The following is a 15,819-nucleotide window of genomic DNA, read 5'->3' as shown; positions in this document are numbered from 1 at the left end:
GGGGGAGGAGTTATCGCGGGACAGGGGGCGGGATTCTCGCGGGTCCAGCAGTCAGAGCGGCAGTCGGTGAGGCGGTTCTCCTGGCTCCTGTGGCCGCGGGACCTGTCTGTCCGGCCCAGCATGTCGCTCATCTCTCCGCGGGGACTTCTACCCAGACACCGGAGACAGCGGGGTCCCCAGCGATCTGACTGACGGACACGGTTGAGGAGTTGTGGACACGAAGCGGCGGATCATGACTGTCTGGGCTCGGTCTCCGCTGCTGCTGCCGCTGCGGCTGCTGCTTCTTCTTCTTCTGCCCTCGATGCGTGAAGTTCGAGCTCAAGTGGAAAGTGAGTTGCTAAAGCTAACGATTTTATACGCGTTCACTTTTCTGTTTTATCTTAACACATGGTAACTGTGTGACGAAAGGAAGGGTTGTGGCATTCCTAGATAATCTTTTCCGTCTGTCACTGAAGTGTCATGAGCCTTATTGTTGTGTAGCTAGCGAAATATTATATTCCACTTTAAGCTAGCTAGCTGCGTCTCTGGAATATACATGTCGGTATGTTTATATAACTATGTATGTATAACTATGTATTTAGGTGTAGCTTTATGTATGTCAAAAATCATATGTTCCCTACGGTGGCCGAGGGAGCTCAACGCACTCCACATGCATTTAACAGCTGACAACAGCCTGACAACAAAGGTAGTATTCATAAACTATTGTGGTTTATGTGGTGAGAGTAAAAAATCAAAGTTCGTCCAGCACCATGAGTTTTGAATCACGTGAAGGTAAACAGACAGTGTGCATAGTGAGGAAAACTCGGACAGTGACAGAGCAGCCTTGCCCCTGATATCCGAGATCCAGATAACCAAGAGGTAAACAGAGTTCAGATATCTGAGACCCAGATTAATAAAGGTAATAAAGATAACCGAGAACCAGCCGCAGTCAGCTGAGGTGATAAATACTTCACCATAAGTAACCACTGATCTGTGCTGTTGTGGAAGTTATTTAGATTATTGGGATTTCCTCAGGAGGAGTCAATGTTTTCACTCCACTTGTTGTTCTTTACCAGAAGTGAGAAGCCTCTGAAATAGCACAGAGAACATCATGATATCACTACACTCTGAAACTGAGACTAGATAAATCATTTGAGTGTTTAGAAGCTCTTAAAGACACTGACACAACCATTCAAAGAGTCAGATTTAGCTGCTTTTCTGTTGTGATGGTCACAGAGGACTTCCCACCTCACCATCACTGAGTGGTTGATATCTAATCAATATTCCTTCAGTGTTTATCTATAATTACCTCAAAAGTGACACAGGTATACAATACATAGATATTCCAGTCCAGCAAACAGAAACGTGTGTATCTCAGGCAGCACGTGTAACCAGGAACAAATCTCCTCCATGTGCTCCAGTGCTTTAGCTCTAATACTTAACATTCTTGCTCTTTACACGAGAGACAAACGCACGGCTCGAAAACAATAAGGACATCCACATGAACAAAGCTAGTTTGTTTCACGTTGCAGTGGGACATGTGATAAAATGGTTACAGGTATTTAAAAATGCTAGGAGGTCATGTTGTGCAAGTTATGTGCTGTACACACGGCTACTTAAGACAACAGCCACTGAAATAAATCAGAGCGATCAGCTGAAGATAAACAGCGGTGAGAGTTCAGTCTTACAGTGTCGACCGGAGCTGTAGAATGGGCCCCCGATAGGGTTGAGGGGGTCAAATGATAAATATGCTGCATAATGGTGTGGGATAATATTCCATGTTTATTTATTAGTCAAGCCTTCCAGACAGATAAACTGTAGTTTAGTTGGAGCGGTCATGGTGTTACACAACTGATCAAATGTCACTGCTTATGCACACATTCCACTGAATGACAGTTAGTGGTCATGCAAGAGTTAATACATCTGTTTGTTAATTAATCTTCACCGTTTGATTTGACCTAGAAAAGAACACAAGAGGAAAAACAAAGTTTAGGCAGAAGGGCAGTGGAAGATCGGCTTCAACGTTGATGTCCAGAGCAAAGATCATTGGATAACAGCTGATGGTTGTGGTTTAAAAGAATCTGATCATTTCACTGAAGGTCGAAATCGTTGTTCTCCTTGCCATTTTATTTATCTAATTTAAATTAAATGTCAAGGAGAATAAAACTATCTAGAAGCATCGTCAATGAAAAGTTGACATGTTGGTTAAAGGTTGGTCAGTTTGTATCGAGCTATCAAAGACAACAAACTACTGATGATCTGATGAACCGACTTATCTGAAAGGTTTTTTTTAGCAACGACCTATTTTACAATTACATTTTGTTGCTTGTCTTTAGTAGGAAATAGTGTATTTATTGTGTCTGGTTACAAACACACATGGACAGATTTGCGTGTAATTATTGTGTGTAATTAACGAGCATTGCACAGAGTATGTGGGGCGGAGGGTACATGATAATGATGGTGTAGATGTTGCAATCGAGCTACTGAACTAAGTGAGACCCTTTCCCCCTCTCTCTGCCACAGACCGTGTGATTTTCCTGCCGGGAACGTTCCAGAACGTGAGCGTCTCCCAGAATGAGACGGTGCAGGCCGTGGTATCCCGGATCCCTCCCGAGGTTGCGTTCATCACTCTGCAGTTTCACACGCAGCACCGGAACGTCACGCTCTCCTACGCCAGGGTGAGAAAGCATAACTGCCACAGCATTAAACTGACCGTTTTCTCACCTTACCCTTTCTCCAAACTGTCCCTTTAAGCTCACTATAAAATCCAAACCCTCCCTAACATGAACACTATAGCTGTATTAAAACAAAGACATAACAAGGTTTAAATGATAGTTCAGTAGATGCTTTATACAGGCACATTTCCTACTTCCTACTTTGCCCCATGAATATATTTGGTATAATCCAGGACAAATCTCACATTTAGTCTGGTTATATATTTGCAGAAATCACAGTTTTCTGCAAATCACCGAGTAAATATGTCACTAATGAAGTTAGGTACTTTGGAGTATTGGACACGTTTCTCCTCGGATTAGGTTAGTGTTTGTTGGTCTGGGCTGATGCATTGCCACTGAGAACTGAAAGGTTTATAGATAAAGTTCTGTTGAACTGCGATGAGTCTGATGATACCATCAGCCGAGCTGGCTCAGTTTCCTTCGCGTCTGTGTATCTGCTGCCAAAGCTCTCGAAGCGCACACATGCTCGCCATCGACTACACCCAGTACCACATTTCAAAATGGAAAGCTTCTGAACATGTGGGGAAGAGGCAGTAAAGTCGACTTTATGGACGGTGAAATGTCATAATGTATAGTTTTTCAGTTAACAAATCGAAAAAGAAACTATGAAATTTAAAGTACGCTTCATTGTGTGTGGACATGCACTTTCTTCTGTTTAATGAATGAGGCTTTGTGAGGGAGGTCGTCTGACCCACTGGGAGCTGTGACAGTCAGCTGATCTACAGTCTACTGGTCATGGGCTGCGACCCTGAGGGGGAAAAACCTCTGGCCTCCGTTTGTGTTGGCGCGGTCCAGAATGGCAAATCGCCTAATTCAGTTTATTTTTCCCTTGCGATGGAAAAAGCAGCAAAGAGGAGAAAAGAAAACAAATTCATTTGATTGAAGACTTTTCTCTCTGGTAGAAAATGTCCCTCCCTGGAAAGAAAAGACCCTGTTGATGCAAAAGAATCACAGTTTCAGACCAGGAGTGGATCACTATCACTAAAACACATCCAAATCCAAAAAGGAAATTCAAAGTGAAAAGGAAGTGTTATTTTTTTTTTAACATGCACACAAAGCACTGCAGTTTCCTTTATCTTCTTTATTTTCTTAGACTAATTTCCTCTTTATTTTTCAGCACTCTCTCAAAGCGGTGAACCACAAGTCCTTTTCATACGTTTGTTATTTATCTTATCAGCCATCGTGGTTAAAGCTGCCAGCGCTGACTTTACATTTCCTCTTCTGCTTTTTTCTACAAACCAGAGAGTGTTGTTTCAGTACAACTCTTTTATTTGTGTTTACCATAGGGTTTTACTCTACCAGATAAACAACAGTGTGTGAAGAATGTAAATCAGAAAGCTACGACTAGTGCTGTGGAATCGCTGCTGTACCTGTTTCCTGTCGGTGACTAATGTGTGATCCAAACTGTGAACCACCATTACGTGTGTGTGATTAGTGAGGGTGTGAAGTTGCTGTAGCTCGATGGCATATTCTATGAATTCAGTGGAGACCACAGCGAGTGGAGCGTCTCTGCTCACGGAATAAGTCTAGTGGAATGCAACCGAGTTGTATGAGGGCTGAGAGTCATAGTTATAGGGCGACTAGAATTGTCCCCTGAGAATGACTTCCTGCCGTCTGCTGTTACCTGATCTAAGTAGAGTGTTGACGTGTTTATAAACCTCGTCGTATTGAAAAGGCAACGCACACGATGGATTCTAAAGTCCTGTACAAATGTGGCTGCTGCTGCTGCTTGGTGTTCACATCAATTTAAGATGGTCGAAAACATGTTTTATGACATGTATTTTGTAATGAATATAAGCTAATAGTTATTGAATCTAAACTTATTCTATGGGCATGGGTATTTTTAAGTGTTTAAACCCTTGTCATCTACCTCCCGGAGTTAATAATGATAAAACATTATATAAGTATGTTGTTTTAATGCTCAAAGATACAGTAAAGGAATTAAAAAAAGGAATAACTATAAATTTGAAATACTCATCATAATCTCACATTGAAATATAAGGTACATGTGGTAATTTAATAATAATGTGTGTACGACAGACCATAAAATGTGCACACAGGACTGAAGTGCCAGATTAGGGAAGTATCTGCAGGTTTTACAGAAGTATTAACTTGGAAACGAAAATACACAATAAAGTGTTGATATCAAAACAGACGCTCTATTGCAGCAAGTAGACAGGATTGAAACACATCTGCCTCTAATGTCAACCCACTCTGTCCTCATTAGGCTCTGTTGTCCTACTGGTGATATAGCATCTGTCAGGCTTTATTTTGTGACAGTATTTTCCTCTGGTAACACATATCCTGTTTGAGTAAGCCAACTAGTTCATGTGCACTGGGAGTTAAGCAGTTCAGGATGTGGTGGACCGATTGACACATTTCAATGATTGAGTCATTGTTCTGTCACAAACGCGAGCAAGAACATGTTTGGTTGAATACTAGGTATGAATGAAGTTTGACTTTGAACTCTTTCATGAGAAGAGAACTCCATTTCTCCATCGTCATATCAGCGTATTTCGATGAAAAGTAAGTTTTGGTTCATCTCAAACCTTTACAGCCTCCCCACTTTGTCTGGAGCTCCCAGCCCCTAGATCACTGGTTCCTAAAGAACAAGTAACACATGGACATGAAAGCTGGTGCGATACTGTGGCTCATGAATGATGACGTTAACGTTAAGTTTAAAGTTTAAAAAGTATAGCTGATGTATCAGGGTTAGCAAAAACTGATTATTATTTTGTTAGTTTGAACAGTTCATTGTTGGCTTTGTTATATTTGCGAGATTTGACGACAATAAGAAACATACATTGCCAAACTCTATTAAGTTGAGCCTTGGCTGAACCTGTGGATCTGAAATTGTCCAGGTTGTTCTGCCAATGAAAAGAATGAATTTAATTCATTGCATGAGTTGTTCAGTAACTAATAGGATTTAAGGCGATTGAAGGTTGCTTATTAAAAGTCATTTCTAATGACCGACTCATGTCACATAACAAACACACAAGCATGTTGTTGACCCTTCGCTCGCCTCAGTTTTACCGGCTTTTTCCTTCATGGAAGCTGTTCAGAAATATGTCTGTCTTCAGGGGGTCGACTGCAATGTATGATAATCCTCAGCAGGTGATGTTCTCTGCGGGTCAGTGACCCAGTAATCCATGGAACAAGAGCTGAGTGTGCTGTGATGTTGGAGAAAATATTGTGTGTATCTGAAGAGATTCTTAACTTTTTTCCTCAAGCCCTGGATCTGGTGAAAACGTGACTCTGCCTAGTTGTTTAGCTAAAGACCTGCAGTAATACCAGCATTCCCATCAGCCTCAGCTGTTCTATAAACACAATAAACATCAAACCTGGTGATCATCAGCACATGAGCGGTGGCATTATGAGCATTTTGCCATGTTTTGTATTGTATTTGTGCATCTGCTGACAAACCAATGTGTGTGTGTGTGTGTGTGTGTGTGGTCTTCAGCTTCCGGGCCTGGGTCTCTCTGTGACTGCTGTGGACTCTGGGCTCCTGTCCACTCTCGAGCCAGGCGTGACGTCCCTCTCCCTGTTCCTGTCCACTCTCGACAGTGACACGGTGGCGGGCACTGGGGTCATCCTCCCCTTCTCCGGTGCAGGTAGGTTTTAAAACACGTCTCTGGATGTGAGCTTGAGGCCATTCACCCGCTCTGATTGCCTCACAGGGAAGTTGCATGCTGTTCATGAAAGCTGTTTCTGTGACACAAAACACTGAAGTATCTCGTGACAGATTATTTCAACCAAAGGATCCGGGACACCAATAATCAGACCTTTTTTTTTATAATGACGTTTACATGAATTGTTAATAGAACATTCCATTCATATTCCTGTTTACATATTACAGAGCCCTGAGCGTCTTCAGTTTGACTAACGGATAAACTTAACACCCTTTATTGATATTGGATATTGAGCTGCAAAATGCAACTGCACCACTAGATGTCTCTAAATTCGACACACTGAACCTTTAAGTCCCAGTATGACCTTATTCAGGTTAATGTCATCAGAAAATGATGTTGACATGGCAGCATCTTATTCCCATTATGGTCTTAATCGGGTTTGTCTTGGAATGTTGGTGTCCTTATAAATGTAAACACTTAACTACCGGAAATTTCTCCTCTAAAAACCATGCTTGCCAGTGGCATTACAGTCCAACCGCTGGTTTGGAGCATTGAAGATTAAATTAAATCCTGTAGAAGAAAATCACAGTTTGATCTTGGTGAAACTAATATACTTTAAAGATCTGAAATCAGATAGTTTTCAGTACGTAGACTCACAAACGCCTGACCTGCATTTTCCAGTATTCAAGGCACAAGCCCTAAATTGTGCATGGCTGCTCACATGTCTCAAACAATCAGGACGCCACTCAGCCTTCGGTGTTTTGTTTTTGTCTTGTCCTTACATGCCTCATGAAATCTTGACTGATCAACATGTCCCCTGCTTTAGACCCAGTCCCTGGAGCTTGTAACATCGAGTTCAACCTGGACATCGACCCGAATGTCTACGTGCACTACAACCTCTACGAGACCACGATCCGCTTTGCGCCAGCAAACCTAGGATATGAGAGGTAACGCTCCACTTCCTGTGCAGCCCGTTCAGCCGGGGGCAACGAAACCTCTGCACCCACACATCACGTCAGACACGACCCGTTGTTAAACTGCCAGGCTGTTCATTTGAGGCGAGAGCGCTCTGTCACACATAAACACGCTCGCCACCTCCGCCTCCCCCCCTTTATTGTGGCCAGACACACCAGCTTTGTTTTGCAAGAACACCTGCGTCTTCGAACCAAATAACCGGAGGACCCCATCGCTTGTTCAGTCATTTCCTGTTTATCATTACCTGCCAGTGTGAAGCTGTACAGAGTCGTCTAGTTTAATTTGAATTGTCACTCTTGGCTCTTCAGCGCAGTGTCCTTAGAGGTCATGTCTTTGTGGATGCTTGGGGGGGTTGGTTATCAGCTGTCATAATGTGGAACACTTATTTTTGTGACCTTTTTAGAAATTCCAAACACGATGCGTGCAATGTGGCCGATTGAGTTTTCAGCTCATTGCCAAAAGCTGTTTGGACAAATACTAGAGTCCTTGTTAACTGTCTTCGATTGCCGCTCACTTCACGTTGCACGCCGAGTGTGAAAGTCGACTTGTCCGACATGGCTCACCGCATTAATGTGACCTCCTGATTTTAAGCCATAGCGATATATTTATTGAAAACTCGTGAAACGCGGAGTTAATAATTCCTGCAGTTTCAGGGTCATAAAATCGTCCGCCCTCATGAAGTCTCTGGCTGTGACCAAATCACTGCAGCTAATTCTGCTCTCTGGGCTGACAGACAAAACATTTTACTTTCATTATTTCTGATTTGGTCGCAATTAATATAAACATTGCCTCGTCATATAACTGTCCCAACTGTACAAACCAGACTGATTATTCGTTAGAGTTTATTACTGTCGGGTTATTCAAGTGACTTGCAGTGGTTCGTTACCTCTTACTACACAACTGAATCGTTTCTGGGGCTTATACACTCTCATACATACAATCTTTCAATAAGAGAATACCCCCGACTAACCTATCTGGTCTCCAAACTATGTATCATTATGAAAACACCAAGGAGAGGAGACACGCTGATTCTGACTAATACACAGAATGACACATCAGGCTGGAAGAGGTCAAACGCCTCAGAGCAAGTTTCCACTTCTCTGCCTTGAGATACGTACAGTACATAGGTGTTTGTGTGTGGTGTATTTGTTGCACCTTGACTGTCAAGTGCAGGATTCAAACATGCGCCAACAAACCATCACATTACAGAGAATGACATCACATACGGACCAAATGATGTTAAGGTTCAGTTTCGATGTCCCCCCCACTCGTCCTCTCTCTCGCTCTTCCTCTCCCCTGCTGGTTCTCAGGCTCTCTCTCTCTCTCTCTCTCTCTCTCTCTCTCTCTCTCTCTCTCTCTCTCTCTCTCTCTCTCTCTCTCTCCCCCTCTCTCTCTCTCTCTCTCTCCCTCTACCATTAGATGACATTCAAACACACTTATCTCATTAGGTTTAACAGAGACTCTTGTTTACCAAAGCTGGTCAGTCTCTGGCCTGCTGTGAACTCCATTGTCAACTCACAGGAGTTTAAAAACCCTCCCTGTTCACCGGGTCGCGTCCACACGAGCGGGACAGTGGATCCTCTCACTCTCCCCAACTCACACGAGAAAAAAGGCCCTGACATTAACATTGATTTAATTTTATCCTCCCTGTGTCCGCTCTCTGTCAGAGGTGACACTCCTCCACCCTGCGACGAATCGACAGAACCCGCCACGCGCTGGCGGCTGCAGTACGACATCTACCAGTACTTCCTGCCTGAGAACGACCTGTTGGAGAGCAGCCTGTTCAGGGGCATCCAGGCAATGGCTGACACCCAGGGCATGATGGAGAACGGCAAGCGGGTAAGCACCGTAAACAGAGGGATTCAAAACAAATGGCAGAGAAGAACCAAGCACTGATGCTTCACCGCGCTGTCTCCCCACAGGTCCTGACGTTGTTATCTACAGACATGAGCATGGCAGTGTTCAACTCCATCCCCGGCCAGGGCGTCATCTACTCGGTGGTCGTCAGAGACCCTCAGTTGAACACCTCGGCCTCCTACGTCCCCGTCCACACCTACGCCTGCAGCTTCGCTTCCACCCTGGACGGCTGTGAAACTCTGGGTAAGTTCCTGTGTTATTCCTATAGAATGAAATGTGCTGTTTCATTATCGCATCACTTAGTCTTGTATTTGTCATATTCATTCAGCAACAAAACATTTAAGGATATCAAATCTTGTGATATTGCAAACTGTGTGTTTTACTTGTCGGTTTGATTGACAAATTCTGTCATTAACGGCAGGAAGCCTGTTCCAGATGGAAGCTGACTTGGCAGTTTTGGATGTAGGTTTTAATTCAGATTATTGTTTTACATTTGTTCTCAGGAAAAATATCCACCAAAGTGTTTTTCACCATCACGGGCTTGGCGGGCCTGTTTGTCTGCTTCTTTGGGCATCGCTTCTTCAAATGCGGTGAGAAATCTGATGATCTACATGTGATTATTATTAGCACATTGACACCGGAGTCAGCCCTTATCATCAAAAGCTCTCAAGTCTCATTTCCTTTCCAATTGCCATCTTCATCTTCATCCTTTCCTTTCATCCCGAGATATTTGCGTCCTTCCAGTTTAACATCTGTCACTCGGTAGAAACATCCTCATTCCCCCTCAGATTAATTTCCGGACCTTTTCCTGCCGTATTCACGAGCCCAGACAGAGTTCCATAAAATGTCTGGAGCTACTGACTCAGACTTTTATGTTCTCACATTCAGCTCAGGAAAATTTCGACCGTTCAGTTCATGTCAGGAAGCAGCTTAAGTGTTTTGGTTCTTATGTTAACAGGATCTGGCAGCAGGAGAAACTATAGAGAACAGTCTTTGATTTATATATGTGATCATTAATTAAGGTCCACACACTCCATTTTGAGTTTTTCTTCAAGGTCAAAGAATGGGAAACTGTTAAATTTCCTCTAAACTACATTAAGTTGAGTCACAGTTCACTTCAGGACCAACAGATTGCATCAGTGGGGTCAGGTCCTTGCTTGTGTCCTAACTTCCTCATGCATCAAACAGAAGCCACGCTCTGATGTGCTGCAGATTCAGTTTAACAAACAGCTTGTGGATCCCTGTCATTTAATCCCATTCAGGTTTTCTTTGTTTAATGCATTTAAGAATGAATGTTTTCCTCAGAAACTCGGCCTGTGGGGCTGGAGCAGTAGGCTGCCTCTCATGTGATCTCTCCCGCATGAGATGATGAAATGTATTTGTTCCAAACCCGAACCCGTGACTGTGAGGCTGCCAGAGCGAGGGGCCGTGATGCAGCGTGTCTCACTCTTTTATTCCGGACCATGTGGTCTCATCCAGCTCCTGCAGCCCAGAATCTTAATCCTGTCATATCTTAACATTCCTCTGCTTCCTCTTTTCTCCTCTTCCTCTCTGTCATGCAGAGTTGTTTTGTATGGGCTTCAGCTTCTCGGCCTTTTTCTTCTTCGTGCTGATCACCAGGACGACAGACCTGACCTATGACCGTGAGTTTTTCCAACTTCTGTCTCTCCACTAGAGTCAAGTCATAATGGGACTTGGGTGCCCCCTACAGTTGAATCAAACCACACACAGTTGCTGCGCTACACTAGTACATTTCATTCCAAAATCAAAGCCCGCTTCTTGAGTATTGTCTGCTCTCGTCCCTCCACAGTCCGTCTGGCCCTGTCAGCGGTGATCGGCGTGGTGGGCGGGGTCCTCCTGGTGATGAGCTGGTGGCGTTTCGGCTCCGTCATGATCTGCGTCGTCGTGGTCGGCCTGATGCTCGGCTTCCTCCTCGCCTCCACTGTCCTCTTCACTCCTCTGGGTAGGAACAAAGCGGCGTGTGCTCCCCTCGAACAGATCAACGGGACCGAGCTGTGTGAAAAAATGTAATAATTGTACATCCTGCGTGTTGTGACGTGTCTCCAGGTGACATCGACGTGTTCAGGAACTCGGATGTGGTTTTCTGGGTGACATTCTGCTGCTTCCTGGTCATCGTTCCACTCTTCTTTGTGCGATGGCCCAGAGAGGTAACTCGTCATCATTTGAAACCACTCACCACAGCATTCGAAGGATTTCATGATATCAGTTCGGTGCCATCTAGTGGCAGGAAGAAGAATGACACTGTGATCACCAACAAACGAAATAGTATTGAAAGTTTCTGCAGGAGCACCGGTTTTATGGCAATTTAGGTTTTGAGCTGAAAACTAAGAAATATTTTCAAAAACTACAATCGTTTTTTAACTTTTGTAAAGACACAGGGACTCTTTTACATGCCTTCATCACATCTGGTTTATTGCAGCAGCCTTTGTGACATAATCCTAGTCTTTACACTGACTCCCAGTCTGTTTTGGATTAGATTTAAAGCTTTTACTGAGGATTTATAAGGCAGCACATACTTTTGTTCGTCCCAGTGACCCGGCTGAAAATCAGTGGGGGCGGGGCTCTGGCAGTTGGCAGTTGGCAATTTGCATATTTCTGTTTTCACATATCTTATTGGATTCTATGCATCACATGGCAAATTACATTGCATAAATTAAGACGACTCCAGCATGCGACTAGAAATAGTCACAGCATGTAAAAGCCAGGCTCCATCGCCCTGATCCCAAAATGAGACATGAGTGGAAATTTCAGCAAGTAAGGCGAACCATCAAATTTCTCAAAATGTTGGAGCTATTCTTTTAAAAAGCTCGAATTTGCTTAATTATTTAGTAGCAGTGCTCCCTTCTTTATCCTCAGTTTCCATTTGGGAATTATGTGAAAAGCAGAATTGCAGACGTGGATAGAAAACTCACCCAAACAAATCTAAAGCTATTTTCTGATTTGTATATATTTTCCTATAAATTGTTTGTGTTTCGGCCGTGATACTTAATGAAATCATTTCAGGGCAACATCGTCACCTGTGGCGTCGTCGGAGCGTACGCTGTCATTCTGGCCGTGAACGCCTACATGTACACCAGCCTCTCCTACATCACACTGAACATCCTCAAACGCCTGCAAAACAACAACTTCAGCGCCATGTTCACCGACGTGCCGTTCCAAACCATCGGTGAGTCCACGACCAAAACCAAACGAAGGGTTTTAAACTTCGTAAAACCAAACATTATTGCTCTCACAATAATTTGCACCGTTTCTTTTACTCATGTGTCTTTCGCCCACCAGACTACATCATGATCACCGTGTGGGTGGTGCTCGGCGTCAGCGGCGTGGTCCTGCAGCTCTACCGCGAGCGCTCGCGGCCGTTCTTCCCGCCCAGCCCGTACCTCATGTGGCTGCAGGAGCGGGAGCGCCGCCGGACCAACGTGCTCGACCCGAGCCACCACTTCGCCCCGCTGCCCAACCGCCTGCTGGCCCGAGCGCGGCAGCTCACCAAGCGCATGGAGCCGGCCGGAGAGCACACGCCTCTACTCCTGTGAACCCTCAGCGCCACGGTCGTCTTCTGGGTGAAGCCAGGTTTCACGTACAATAACACCCCTGGGATGTGTTGTTGACCAGCAGAGGCTCAGACCGCCACATGGACGCCAGTGAGGTGCTGGTATTGTTCCCCTGTCACTAGTGTGGGGATTTGACCCCACACCAGCTGACACAGAGAGGGATCATATCACTGACGTTCTTCAGGTCGATTCTAATTTTTAAAACGAAGTTTGTGACAAGCCACTGCCAGTTTTATGAAACACTTCAAAGACATTTTATGCCCGAACGAGAAGAATATGAAAAGTTGTTTTGTTTAATAACACATATGCCGCTGTGGATGCTTCGTGTCGTCTGTCGCTTCTAATCATTCTACTGTTTGCACTGAGAGTCGAGAGGCATTGTATCTCCAGAGAGTCGCATTAATACCACCTACGTTGTTTTTTTGTTTTGGACTTGTCATGTTTGCGTAGTTTGGCTTCAAACTACTTTTCACACTTTGATATTAAGAAACACGCCATGTGATCTGTCAGCAGGACACGAGGTAATGTAGGGGACAAGTTATTAAATACAGTTTATATTTGATCATTTACACAAACCACTTTGTCAGAACTGATGCTCCTCCTGTGTTTGTGATTGGACTCTTGAGTCCTCTGGTACTCGGCACACGCGATTGTAATGTTGAATTGTACCTTGGTGGTAACAGCACTGACTGACTGTTGATCTGTGAATGTGCCGTGACTTCTCTCAGGGTTTCACACTCGGCTTTTAGACCACGATGCACTGAGGGGCGGCCGGAACCTTCGACCCGATCGATCAGCACGTTCGGGTCCGTCAGTATTTTATTCAGCGACTGAGCTGAGCGGTCTGGTCTCATGACTTTTTAAAAGAAAACAAACAAACACACAGAATGTGTTGAACAGTGAGGTCAACTGTAATTTGTAATTTAACATGTTTTGATATTTAATAAATGCCTACTGGTATAAACGTGTATGTTGGTCTTTCCTCTGTGTGAGTGTGTGTGATAGATAGGAAAGTACTTTATTAGTCCCACTGAGGACATTTACTGTGTTACACTTGCAAAAAGGGAATAAAGAAATACAATGTAAACATAAAGACCTCTAAAAGGAAGTCCTGCTTTTGCCTCCACTGCACCGGAAATCACTTTCATTTTCTCCAAAGCAGGTGACATTTATTCTCAATCACTTATGCTTCCTAAATGGACACATTGATCCCTGAAGTTTAACTGACCTAGTGTTATACTGGGACCATTAACTGTTCCCTACATTTGTTTGAGCAGTGTATATCCCTTCACACTGTATTAATACATCTGTATATTTACCTTAATTTGAATAGTAGAACTGTTTCCTATTTACACATCCAGTGGAATATCTGTAAAATGTATCTGGATATGCAGATCTGGACTCCAGAAGATCATTTTTCTGTATTTTTTTAACCCTCTTCTGTTGTAAATGTCACGGACTCCAGTTAGTGGCTAAACTGACAAACAAACCATTTAGCAAAAGTAAATCAAGAAACTAAACGAGTTGGAGATCTCAGTCTAGAACAGAAGAAGAAAATACTGAACACAGTGGAGCTCTGCACTTCCTATGAGGAAACATCCAAACTGTCAAGCTACGAAAACAGGACAACCCAGCCCACAGTAAAACATCAAACTAAACCATCACAACCCAAATCTCTGAGCACATGATGAGAGACAAGTGAACTGATCTGAGGACAGGACTGGGCCAGTGGCTCCCAGTGAGGCAGAGTCCCACACTGTGGGTCAGTTGAGGCCTTTTCACTGCTCTGGTCTTCGCCTCTCTCATCAGCTCCCCTCATGGTTTTCAGTTGCTGCTCTGCTGCCAAACATGAGGGGGAGAGAGAGAACCAGACACAAGCACAAGCAGCGGTGTATTCATTGAAACGGGACAATAACAATAGGGTCGACATTCATTAGGAGAAAAGCATGGACAGCAATGCAGGATGAATATTCATTTCAAGTTTTTCAAGTCTTTAACAAGGGACCATATAAAATGATTTGCTCTGATAGACCTAATTTGAAACAGTGAACAGTGGGACGTTGCTTCTCAACACAGATTACACATCCCCTTGAATCACTTGGACACACACACACACACATGCAAGCACGCACACACACACAGATCAACACATTATCCCAATGTACTCATAGAAACAATAAAGCAAACTTTAATATAAAACATGGAGAAATGTATTTGCACCAACTTTTTTTAATTTATTACAAAGGCAACGTAATACTATATTATAACTACTACATAAACACAGGAGAGTATTCATTAATAGATCAATTACTTTAAAGTATTTCTTGACACTAAGTGGTTAGAATACTGTTAAGATTCAAATTTACTGCACAGCCAAATCTTCTTGACTAGTTCAATGTTCAACCCTAACCACTAGATGGAAGCACCGGTTAAGAGGCAACTTTTTTGAGTGGTTACGTTTATTCTAATTAATACAAAACGTTTGTATTTAAGTTTAATTATGAGTAAATTGTCTCAGTATATTGTCTCATCAATATTTTATAATAGATCCTCTGCATCTATTTTATAAATGTAATGCACTTTTTGGCTTTATATTTATGTTAATGTATAGGAGTTCTTTCTGGTTTTGTTTCATTAGCTAATTTCCGCTATTGTGTTTTTTCTTTGAGCACTTTTGATGACCTTGATCAGTTTTTAAGGCTTTAGAGCAGAAAAATCCTCAAAAACAATTAGAGCAGCGTGCAACATGGACAGGACAAAAGAAAGAATGTGTTTCATGAGACAAAGACAGCAGGGCCGAGATGATTTCCTGTTTAACACACTTGTCCATTTATTAATCAAAACGACAGAAAGGAACAAGAGACACAATCGACAGAATCAACATTAAAAAATGTGACAGAACACAGAGTAAAGTGCCAAATAAGAAAAAACAAAGCCTCATTGATAATGTACTGTATACACACACACACATACGCACCCACGCACACACACCACATAGAAAACTAGATTTATTTAACTCACACACACACCCACACATTTAGAAACCATATAAAAAGTCTACACCGAGTAGAT

The 15,819-nt window shown here is 43.3% G+C and overlaps 1 protein-coding gene across 1 annotated transcript; it reads left to right on the top strand.

Moving 5' to 3' along the window:
• Positions 1–44: 44 nt before the first annotated feature.
• tm7sf3 (transmembrane 7 superfamily member 3) lies at positions 45–13,715 on the top strand. The gene is made up of 12 exons (XM_062382917.1): positions 45–329; positions 2,503–2,657; positions 6,175–6,325; positions 7,170–7,290; positions 8,986–9,157; positions 9,241–9,418; positions 9,679–9,765; positions 10,738–10,818; positions 10,986–11,138; positions 11,243–11,343; positions 12,200–12,362; positions 12,476–13,715. Exons 1-12 carry the CDS (start codon positions 233–235, stop codon positions 12,727–12,729), a joined length of 1,713 nt encoding a protein of 570 aa, XP_062238901.1. The 5' UTR covers positions 45–232; the 3' UTR covers positions 12,730–13,715.
• The last annotated feature ends 2,104 nt before the right edge of the window (positions 13,716–15,819 follow it).

This window comes from Platichthys flesus, chromosome 23 (genome assembly GCF_949316205.1).
Source record: "Platichthys flesus chromosome 23, fPlaFle2.1, whole genome shotgun sequence".
In the NCBI taxonomy this organism is placed as follows: domain Eukaryota; kingdom Metazoa; phylum Chordata; class Actinopteri; order Pleuronectiformes; family Pleuronectidae; genus Platichthys; species Platichthys flesus.
This window is presented reverse-complemented; position numbering and strand designations above follow the sequence as displayed.